This window comes from Bufo bufo, chromosome 3, assembly GCF_905171765.1.
Source record: "Bufo bufo chromosome 3, aBufBuf1.1, whole genome shotgun sequence".
In the NCBI taxonomy this organism is placed as follows: domain Eukaryota; kingdom Metazoa; phylum Chordata; class Amphibia; order Anura; family Bufonidae; genus Bufo; species Bufo bufo.
Genome location: NC_053391.1, coordinates 246,435,044 through 246,447,300, shown reverse-complemented (window position 1 = coordinate 246,447,300; position 12,257 = coordinate 246,435,044). Strand labels below are relative to the sequence as shown.

The 12,257-nt window shown below is 41.6% G+C and overlaps 1 protein-coding gene across 1 annotated transcript in view; it reads left to right on the top strand.

The window, feature by feature from the left end:
• SORT1 (sortilin 1) overlaps positions 1 to 12,257 on the top strand; it is a 144,469-nt gene that overhangs the window by 71,391 nt on the left and 60,821 nt on the right. Inside the window, exons 4-6 of the mRNA XM_040424071.1 lie at positions 2,448 to 2,550; positions 3,514 to 3,678; positions 11,601 to 11,674. Of these exons, the coding sequence (XP_040280005.1) occupies positions 2,448 to 2,550; positions 3,514 to 3,678; positions 11,601 to 11,674 (342 nt within the window). The remainder of the gene's footprint in view (positions 1 to 2,447; positions 2,551 to 3,513; positions 3,679 to 11,600; positions 11,675 to 12,257) is intronic.

Here is a 12,257-nt window from a genome sequence, read left to right as displayed (position 1 = left end):
CCAGATCCAGCTTTTCTACCAAAGGTAGTTTCGGTTTTTCATAGATCCCAAGAGATCATTATACCTTCATTCCGCCAGAATCCCAAAAAATGAAGGTGAAGAGGGGTTCCATAATCTAGATGTAAGAACGTGTGTTTGCAAATACTTAGGCTTTATTCACACGTCTGCAATTTTGTTCCGCATTTTGCGGAACGGAATTGCGGGCCCATTCATTCCTATGGGGCAGCACGATGTGCTGCCCGGACACGGAATTGAGGATCCGCACTTCCGGGTCCGCACTTCTGTTCCGCAAAAAAATAGAACATGTCCTATTCTTGTCCGCAATTACGGACAAGAACAGGCATATTCTATTAGTGCCAGCAATGTGTGGTCTGCAAAATGCGGAACGCACATTGCCGCTTTCCGTGTTTTGCGGCTCCGTGGATCCGCAAAACACATTGCAGACGTGTGAATGGAGCCTTAGTCAACTAAGGAATGGAGGAAGGCCTCTCAATTCATTCAATTTCAGGGAGGCTGTGCCTCCATTGATCAGATCCATAGGGCTGCGACTTGGAGCTCTCCAAACACCTTTTTATAAACATTACATGTTGGACCTTTCATTTAGGCAGGACTTGGTCTTGAGAAGAAAAGTTCTGCAGGCTGTAGTCCCATCCCCCCCCCCCCCCCTCCCCCGGCATCTATTTTAGTCTCTCACAGGTTCTGTCATGGACTCATGGAAAACGGATTACCTGTAAGTTTAATCTATGTATTTTTCACATTTTTAAAGGTCTGCGCAGACCGCAAAACCGGATCCGTTTTGCCAGAACACTTGGATTAATACATGTCAATGGAAAATAAGTGTTCTGGAATTTTGGACGGAGAAAATTTTCTCAGTCCAAAAACTGTACAGTGACTGAACGGATTGCTCTCCATTCAGAATGCATTAGGATAAAACTGATTATATAATTTTTTTTTTTTTCGGTATTGAGCCCCTAGGATGGAACGCAATACTGGAAAAGTTTAACGCAAGTGTGAAAGTACCCTAAGCCTAGTAATGGGCTTTACTTCTTGGTCTGTACAGATTACTTTTTTGTAGTTATCTGCTTAACATTACAGGCAGGATTAGAATGACACAGCCTGGGTATAGATAACACAGGATCAACTTTCACTATATGTAATTGCCAAAGCTTCTCTACTCCTGACTTCTGCAGAGGTCACAGAGCATGCCTAGACAATTCTCCCATACAAGTAAAAGAGGTCCCTGTCAGTCCATTGTGTCTAAAGACCATGAGGCTGCTGTAAAGCTATATTATTTATTTATTTTTATGCTTTCTACATGCTGTTAAGTATATATATATATATATATATATATATATATATATATATATATATATATACTTATTTTTTTTTTTTTTTCATCATCCTATTCTGATCCCTATAACTTTTTTGTAGTTAGGTCCCATGGAGCTGTATGATGGCTCATTTTTACAAGTTTTTATACCATTTAGGGGTGTGTATAACTTTTCGATCTTTTTCTATTCAAATAATTTTTTTTATTTTTTTTGGAGGTGAAGCGACCCAAAAAAGAACCCGGTGAATCAGCCATTTTTATATTTTTTCTGTTACGCTGTTTACCTTTAAGGGATAAAATGTGTGAGTTAGCTGTTCCAGACGTAGAAGTGCGCATTTCTGGGTATTTTACTTCTCGGATGCCATGGTCACATTTGAACACAGAATCTTAGGGGGTTATATGATATCGGGGATGACACGGATCAGACATTAGCCCAGAGTATCTGCTGTGAGAAACATAGTACATGTACAGCGGATGTCGCGAAGGGGTTAAATAACTTTCTGTCAGATGATGGCCTTTGTAGAGCTCTTGGCGCTGACCTTCTGACCTCATAAACACTCATTAAGGGTTCATTCACACGTCCGCAAAATGGGTCCGCATCCGTTCCGCAATTTTGCGGAACGGGTGCAGACCCATCCATTTTCAATGGGGCCGGAATGTGCTGTCCGCATTTGCGGATCCGCACTTCCGCATCCGTGCTTCAGTTTCCACCAAAAAAAAATAGAACATGTCCTATTCTTGTCCGCAATTGCGGACAAGATTAGGCATTTTCTATTATAGTGCTGGCGATGTGCGGTCCGCAAATTGCGGAATGGACATTGCCAGTGTCTGTGTTTTGCGGATTGGCAATTTGCGGATCCACAAAACACTTACGGACGTGTGAATGGACCCTAAGAAAAATTCTTATCAGTTTGATAAGAACGTAGTCGTGACCAGTGTTTCTTGTTGCAATAATTAAAATTACCCCCAAAGGTGTTCACAGCCTTGAAGGAGAAAATAAGATGCAAGAATGACTGAAGCCGACCTGTACACCTTTTTATAATTGACACACATGCATCATCCTACTACTTTGGCAATCGGTTTACTTGGTTTATTACTATTTTGTTTGACCTTCCAGCGAGGATTACGGAAAGACCTTTGAGGATATAACGTCTCTTATAAATAACACCTACATCCGGACAGAATTTGGTATGGGTTTGGGTCCTGAGAACTCCGGAAAGGTAAGTGTTAGTAGTAGTATTAACGTATTTACATACCTGTTAGTGGTCTGATGTAGGCCACAGGCCCTTGCCACCTGATATTAAATAACCAATTTTTTTCCAACTCCTTTTAAAAAAATAAAAATAAATTCCCTTTTCTACCATCTCTTATTGACAAATTTACACTATCCACCCCCAATATATCAATTTTCTTTATGCTGGTTTCCCCTTGTAGTTACGCAGACCCTTTAGGCTAATTTCAGATTGGCGAGTGTGGTCTGTAAAAAAATGGCTCGTGCCACATTTCCCAGACCACCTGTGGCTTATCTGATCCGAACTTGCAGCATCATAGCGGTTTATGATGGAGTGAGTTCCAGCCTGAGCACAGATCTCCTGTACTGTCCTCACATGATGCTGTGAGTACAGGACAGTAGACTCATGGTGGAATTCACAGCATTAGGCCTCTTTCACACGAACGTGTGCGCTCCGTGGCCATATTGCGGACCGCATTTGTGGTTCCACAATACAGGGGCACCATTCCGTGGGCATTCCGCATCATGGATGCGGACCAAATCACTTGAATGGGTCCGCAAATCCGGAGATGCGGAACGGAAGCACAGAACGGAACCTTACGGAAGCACTACGGAGTGCTTCCGTGGGGTTTTGTCCCGTACTTCCATTCCGCAAAAAGATAGAACATGTCCTATCTTTTTGCGTAACCGGTGGATCGCAGACCCATTAAAGTGAATGGGTCCACGATCCGCTGCGGCTGCCCCACGGTTGGTGTTCGTGCATTGCAAGAGGCCTTATAGTAATTTGGGTCAGCCGGGGTGTGAGACGGTCCGGAAAATGTGGTCCTTACGTGTACAATTTATTACATTTTTTTTTTTTTTCTCAGACCACACTTGCACATGTGAAATTGGACTTAGGCCTGGGAACATTCATTCTACCTTTTTTATTGTCTTTTATTTTCACCTTTTCTAGGTGGTGCTCGTAGCAGATGTGTCAGGAGGGAGCACTGGTGGTCGTATTTTCAGATCTTTTGACTTTGCAAAGACTTTTGTACGAACAGATTTGCCCTTTCACCCTTTGAGACCTGTATCTTACAATCCTGAAGACTCCAATTGCCTGATGCTCATCAGTGTGCACGTGAGTTACTTTATTTTTCATAAATAGATTTCCGGTTTATTCATTTTTTATTTCAACCAACCATCGAATGGAGTAGTAGTAGCCGAGTGACACAAACACTCTCTTGTTTAATTTCGTGGCCCGTTTTTGAGAACTGTGTTTTTACTGCATATGCTAATGAGTTCTTAAAGGGGTTATCCAATTTCACAAACAGCCCCTCACAGGTAATATACTTACCCTGCTCCTCGTTCCCTGCGCCACTCCTGGTTTCCACACCACCACTGCTGCTGTACATGGATGAAAACATCCAGTATTGGGGAGGGGAAGGGGGGGTGGGGGCCTGTTTGTGAAGTTGGTTAACTAATTTAAGTGCACCAAGTTGCGGGCCTAGCCCCTCAGAGCACAGTTTCACCTCGGTTTTTCCCCCCTTGGGATGTCTGGCCCTGTCAGAGTCTTACGCTCTTCCTACCTAGCCCTGTAATCCCGCATATGCACCAGTGAGTGTTTAATTGGATGGCTGGCCTTGACACGCAAGGGTTGGGGGGAGGCGGTGGTGAAGCAGGCGCCCTGAGGGGCTAGTGCACTTAAGACCTATGACATTGATAAATAAATGCTATGCCATAAATATTGAACATTAGAATATTAAAGGGGTTTACAGATTCTAAAAGAACTTCTGGAATGCACTACCCTAGTAGGCAGCATGTCCATCACAATAAAATGGTGGCAGTCCCATAATATACCCACATAATTGCTGCCCTGGATGCATCCTCTGTGCACTTGCAATGAAAGCATTCTGTGAATGCGTCGATACAACAGATTCCACTGTATGTATCTGATCATGCGCTGAATGCCTTTAGCACAAGCTCAGAATAGATGCATTCTGGGCAGTGGTTAAATAGTTAATTCATGTGACTGCCACCATCTTCTTTTGCCATGAATGTGGCAGCTGCTATTTGCAGACTGGATCAAAAGACACTGACGTGTGGTGCTCGGGTAAGGCATGGAGGGGGCTTGGGGTTTCTTATTAAAGTTCCCAGTAGGTTAGGGCATTATAGCAGTTCTTTTAGGCAGTAGCAACACCTTTAAGGGTGCATTCACACGTCAGTATTTTTACCTTTCCAGATAAACGTTCCTGTTTTTTGCGGATCCGAAAATCTGGATGACATGAGGATGCTTTTAGCATGTCATCCGCATTTTTGACGGATCCATTGACTAGAATGGGATGACGGAACGCAAAATCGGACAAATAGTAGGACAGGGTATTTTTTTTTTTCCAGGATCTGAATAACGGAACCCACGGAACGGAATCGGAGAGCACCATGACTGCTGTCCGATTATTTGCGGATTCCATTGAAAATGAATGGATCCGCATAACGTTCCGTTTTTAATCGGAACGGATGCGGAACACCAAAACGGACGCGTGAATGGACCCGAAGTGTGATCATGTACTTTATTATGCTTAAGGGGTTGTATGTAGTAAGCTCACACACTGAACTCTCTCCATACAAGGTGGGTGCTGACCGTATAATACAGCAAGCACCTGGCCGCAATGATGCCAAACTCGGTCACTTAACCCTTCAGGTGCTGCTGTTAATAGCGTCACAGCATCTGTGCCTTCTGACCGGAGCCCCCTCAACAGCCTAGGGCCTTCTGAAGGTGCCAATAAAGCTGTGCACGAGGCATGGCTCCACAAGCAGTGTCTGAAAATCCCAGAGACTACAATAGTTTTCTTTTGTGGTCTATGAGATATGCGATCATAAGATCGCATGTTCAAGTCCCCTAATAGGACTAAAAGTTACTGTGTGTAAAACAAAAATAAAAAAAATAAAATAACAATATCCCCCTTTCCCAATTTTACATCTAAAAATAAACATACTGGTAATGGTTATCACCACATCCCAAAATGCCCTACTTATTAAAATATTTTCCTGAACGCCATAATGGGGGGTGGGTGGATGAATCATCCACAAAACGTCTGATTGAAAATTGAATAAAAGTGATCAAAAAGCCGTAATTGGCTCAGAAATGGTACTAATAAAAACTACAGTTCGTCCCGCAATTTTTTTCCCCATAATCTTTGACCCACAGAATATGGATGTTATGTCATTTTTAGTGCATAGTGAACGCCGTAATATCAGAACCCAAAAAACCTTGGTGTGACTGTGGCTTTTTTCAGTTTTACCACACAGATTTATTTTTCCCTGTTTTCCAATACAGACATGGTGAATTAAATAGTACCAATAAAAAATACGTGTCTTGCAAACAATAAGCCTTCATTTGGCTATATGAATGTAAAATGTAAAAAGTTATGGCTCTAGAAATGTGGGGAAGAAAAAAATGAAAATGGGGCCCCACCTTAACCCCTTAAGGACACAGGGCGTACCCGTACGTCCTGTGTAGTTCCGATCACTGCCGGCAGTGATCGGAAAGGGGTGCCTGTTGAAATCATTCAGCAGGCAACCTGTGACAATGCCTAGGGGGGTCCTGTGACCCCCCCGCATTGCCGATCGCTACAAACCGCAGGTCAATTCAGACCTGTGGTTTGTAGCGCTTCTTCAAGTTTCTGATCCCTGCGGTCCGTGACCGCAGGGATCAGAAACCTCAAAGTGCTTGTATTTCAAAGTTAACATCCCCCCCCTGCAGTCCTCTGTGTTTTTGTGCCTGCCAGGCAGCGGGAGGGGGGGGAGGATTGCGGGCAGTGTGGGGGGCGGGTGCGCGATCTTCTGCCCGCCCCCGTTTATTCTCAGGATGACCCAGCGGTTGAATCAGAGTGTCAGCTTATTGCTGACACTCTGATTCAAACGGCTGACATCTGTGCAGATGTCAGACGTTTTAACCCCTTCTATGCCGCGGTCCGTAGGGACCGCTGTATGGAAGAGGTTAACAGAGAGGGAGCTCCCTCCCTCTCCCATTGGGGGACTGCTGTGCCTTTGCAGCTCCCGGACAGGATGGGGTCACAGAGGAAAGGAAGCCCCCCTCCCTCCCCCGTCTGTTCAGTTGTGGCAGACGGGGAAGGTTCCCATGGCAACAGGACGCCCTCTCAGGCATCCTGCTGTCCATGGTGCTGAACAGAAATGTGCTAAAGACAGAGATCTGTTCAGACAAAGTGTAAGTGAAATGAAGTACAGTACACTATATAGTGTACTGTATTATACAGACATCAGACCCACTGGATCTTCAAGAACCAAGTGGGTCTGGGTAAAAAAATTTTTATAAAAGTGAAAAAAAAAGTAAAACAAAAAAAAAACATTTTATCCCTGATTTAAAAAAAGTAATAATAATAATTCCCTACACAGGTTATATATCACCGCGTCTGTAACGATCTGATCTATAAAACTGTCATGTTACATTCCCCGCATGGTGAATGCCATAAAAATAAAAACTTTTGATGAAATTGAAATTTTGCCCACCTTACTTCCCAAAAAAGGTAATAAAAGTGATCCAAAAAGTTGTATGTACGCCAAAATAGTACCATTCAAACCGTCCCCTCGTATTGTCAGTAAAAGCAAAAAAAGGAAGAAACCACTGTGGTACTCAGCAGAAGTGGCCAAAATCATTAAAAACAAAAAGATAGCATTTAGGAATTATAAAAAAACAAAAAACGAGGATGACAAGCAAATTTATAAGATTAGGCAGAGAGAGGCCACACAAGTTATAAGAGCTTCTAAAGCACAGGCAGAAGAGAAATTAGCTCAGTCAGGGAAAAAAGGCGATAAGGCATTCTTCAGATACATAAATGAAAAAAGGAAACTAAAACAAGGAATCACAAAATTAAAAACAAAAGTAGGAAGGTATATGGAAGAAGATAAAGAACTAGCTGACTGCCTCAATGAATACTTCTGTTCAGTTTTTACAAAGGAAAATGAAGGAAACGGACCTCAGGAAAGAAGACTAATGAATCTTTTGATGCATGTGTCTTTACAAAGAAAGAGGTTCTAAGTCAGCTGTCTAAAATTAATACAAATAAGTCACAGGGGCCTGATGGGATACACCCAAAGCTATAAAAAGAGCTCAGCGGTGAACTAGCAAAACCATTAACAGATTTATTTAACCAATCACTGGCAACAGGCGTCGTCCCAGAAGATTGGAAATTAGCAAATGTTGTGCCCATTCACAAGAAAGGTAGTAGGGAGGAATCGGGCAACTATAGGCCAGTAAGCCTGACTTCAATGGTGGGGAAATTAATGGAAACCATACTTAAGGAGAGGATTGTGGAACATCTAAAATTTGAAAGATGAAAAACAGCATGGGTTTACTTCAGGGAGATCATGTCAAACTAATCTTATTGATTTTTTTTTTGATTGGGTGACTAAAATAATAGATGGCGGAGGAGCAGTAGACATCGCTTATCTAGACTCTAGTAAGGCTTTTGATACTGTCCCACATAGAAGGCTTAGCAATAAATTGCAGTCTTTGGGCTTGGACTCCCATATTGTTGAATGGATTAAGCAATGGCTGAGGGACAGACAACAGAGGGTTGTAGTCAATGGAGTATATTCAGACCATGGTCTTGTTACCAGTGGGGTACCTCAGGGATCTGTTCTGGGACCCATATTGTTTAATATCTTTATCAGCGAAATTGCAGAAGGCCTCGCTGGTAAGGTGTGTCTTTTTGCTGATGACATAAAGATTTGTAACAGGGTTGATGTTCCTGGAGGGATACACCAAATGGAAAATGATTTAGGAAAACTAGAGGAATGGTCAAAAATCTGGCAACTAAAATTTAATGTTGATAAGTGCAAGATAATGCACCTGGGGCGTAAAAACCCAAGAGCAGAATATAAAATCAGTGATACAGTCCTAACCTCAGTATCTGAGGAAAGGGATTTAGGGGTCATTATTTCAGAAGACTTAAAGGTAGGCAGACAATGTCATAGAGCAGCAGGAAATGCTAGCAGAATGCTTGGGTGTATAGGGAGAGGAATTACCAGTAGAAAGAGGGAGGTGCTCATGCCGCTCTACAGAGCACTAGTGAGACCTCATTTGGAGTATTGTGCTTAGTACTGGAGACCATATTTCCAGAAGGATATTGATACTTTGGAGAGAGTTCAGAGAAGAGCTACTAAACTGGTACATGGATTGCAGGATAAAACTTACCAGGAAAGATTAAAGGACCTTAACATGTATAGCTTGGAAGAAAGACGAGACAGAGGGGATATGATAAAAACATTTAAATACATAAAGGGAATCAACAAGGTAAAAGAGGAGAGAATATTTAAAAGAAAAACTGCTACAAGAGGACATAGTTTTAAATTAGAGGGGCAAAGGTTTAAAAGTAATATCAGGAAGTATTACTTTACTGAGAGAGTAGTGGATGCATGGAATAGCCTTCCTGCAGAAGTGGTAGCTGCAAATACAGTGAAGGAGTTTAAGCATGCATGGGATAAGGCATAAGGCCATCCTTCATATAAGATGGGGCCAGGGACTATTCATAGTATTCAGTATATTGGGCAGACTAGATGGGCCAAATGGTTCTTATCTGCCGACACATTCTATGTTTTTATCCCAGAAAAAATGAGTCTCTACATGAGACAATGGCCCAGAAAATAAAAAAAACTATGGCTCTCAGACTATGGAGACACAAAAATATTTTTTTGGGGTTTCAAAAATGATAGTGTAAAACCTTAATAAATAAAAAAAGGTACACATATTGGGTATTGCCGTGTCCGTAAGAACCTGCTCTATAAAAATATCACATGATCTAACCCCTCAGGTGAACAACGTAAAAATAAAAATGGTGTAAAAAAAGACATAATTTTGTCACCTTACATCACAAAAAGTGTAATAGCAAGCGATCAAAAAGGTATATGCACTCCAAAATCATACAATTAAAACAGTCATCTAATCCTGCAAAAAATTAGACCCTAACTAAGACAATCGTCCAAAAAAATAAAAAAAACTATGGCTCTCAGACTATGGAGACACTAAAATGATGATTTTTTTTGTTTCAAAAATATTATTGTGTAAATCTTAAATAAATTAAAAAAATAAACATATTAGGTATCCCTGCGTCCTTAACAACCTGCACATGATCTAATCTGTTAGATGAACGTTGTAATTAATAAAAAATAAAAACTGTGCCAAAACAGGTATTTTTTGGCAAATTTTCCATTTTAATCCATTTTTTCCGTAACAAAGCAAGGGTTAACAGCCAAACAAAACTCAATATTTATTGCCCTGATTCTTTAGTTTACAGAAACACCCCATATGTGGTCGTAAACTGCTGTACGGGCACACGGCAGGGCGCAGAAGGAAAGGAATGCCATATGGATTTTGGAAGTCAGTTTTTGCTGGACTTGTTTTTTGACACCATGTCCCATTTGAAGCCCCCCTGATGCACCCCTAGAGTAGAAACTCCAAAAAGTGACCCCATTTAAGAAACTACACTCCTCAAGATATTCAAAACTGATTTTACAAACTTTGTTAAACCTTTAAGTGTTCTACAAGAGTCAATGCCAAATGGAGATGAAATTTCAGAATTTCTATTTCTTGTTACTTTGCTTCACAAAAAGTGTAATATATAGCAACCAAAAATCATATGTACCCTAAAACAGTGCCAAAAAAACTGCCACCTTATCCTCTAATTTCCAAAATGGGGTCACGTTTTTGGAGTTTCTACTCTAGGGGTGCATCAGGGGGCTTCAAATTGGACATGGTGTAAATAAACCAGTCCAGCGAAATCTGCCTTCCAAAAACCACACGGCGCTGCTTTCCCTCTACGCCCTGACGTGGGGCCGTACAGTGGTGTACGACCACATATCGGGTGTTTCTGTAAACCGCAGAGTCAGGGCAATAAATATAGAGTTTTGTTTGGCTGTTAACTTTTGCTTTGTTAGTGGAAAAAATGGATTAAAATGGAAAATTTGGCAAAAAATTTAAATTCTGAAATTTCATCTCCATTTGCCATCAACTCTTGGGAACACCTAAAGGGTTAATGATGTTTGTAAAATCCGTTTTGAATACCTTGAGGGGTGTAGTTTCTAGAATGGGGTCACTTTTGGGTGGTTTCTATTATGTAAGCCTCAGAAAGTGACTTCAGACCTGAACTGGTCCCTAAAAAGTGGGTTTTTGAAAATGTTCAAGATTTGCATCTAAACTTCTAAGCCTTGTAACGTCCCCAAAGAATAAAATGGCATTCCCAAAATGATCCAAACATGAAGTAGACATATGGGGAATGTAAACTAATAACTATTTTTGGAGGTATTACTATGTATTATAGAAGTAGAGAAATTGAAACTTGAAAATTTGCAAATAAAAAAGATTTTTTTGACATTTTACCAGTGTTATGAAGTACAATATGTGACATAAAAACTATCTCAGAATGGCCTGGATAAGTAAAAGCGTTTTAAAGTTATCACTACATAAAGTGACATTGGTCAGATTTGCAAAAAATGTCCTGGTCCTTAAGGTGAAATAAGGCTGTGTCCTTAAGGGGTTAAAGGGTTTTCTGAGACTTATATACTGATGACCTATCCTGAGGATAGGTCATCAGTATCTGATCACACACAGGACACCCATCGATAAGCTCTTTTGAGAAGGCTCCTGAGTCCCGCGGCCTTCTCTCAGCTGACCAAACACAGTACCGTACCTAGTTGGCGGCTGCGCTTAGTATCGCAGCTGAGCCCCATTCACTTCTATGGGGCTGAGCTGCGCCTAGGCCATGTGACCATTGAATGTAATGTCACATGTTAAATGATCCTGAAAAACCCATTTAGGGGTTAAGCATGGTATCATTTGAAAGCTAAGATTCTGGGGTTTTCAAAAATTGGCATCCATTGAACAGGAGCTACATCTGATATGTTGGATTCTTTACAATCTGTTTTGTTATGGAACTTTAATATAAAATGGGTTCATCTGGTTCCTGTCTTTCTTGCTATTTATTTTCTAGGGAACCCCGGCTATCAATGGTGATAAAATGTAATATTTCTTCTTACTCTTCACAGTATGATTTGTGGATATCCAAGGACTTTGGAGAATCTTGGACGATAATCTATAAATCTGTGTGTTCAGCCAAATGGTGAGTTGCTGACAATTAGTAACTTGAAGTTTTTAGGCTGGAGCTATACGGAGAATTGTATTTGTGCAGCATTAAATGGCTAGTCCAACCCTACAAGTGATGACCTGTCCTCAGGATAGGCCATCACTACCTAATCGGCAAGGGTCCAACACCCTGTACTCCCGCCAATAAGCTGTTCTACATTAGCTCTGATACCGGAACTACACAGCTCTGTCCATTGTGCAGTGGACAGAGCTTGTTACGATGGCGCTGTTCCCATGGAAGTGAATGGGAGCAGCGCTGGAGTGACCTGCTCCAACCACTGTGTAGTAACTGCATCAGAGCCACTGCTGAACGGCGTGGGGATCCCTCAGTGATCAGACAATGATAGCCTATCCTGAGGACAGGCCATCACTTGTAAATGGTTGGACAACCCCTTTTAAGAACCCAAATCTTGTGCTGCCAGTTACACAAGAATATGGTCGCACAGATATCTAACAGACTTGGATTTATGCCACCTGTTGCTCTGAGGCAACTTGTAAGTGGCAATACCACTACATTCCCCATGCTCGGGTGTGACGTCATGATCCTGCAAGTCGCCGTA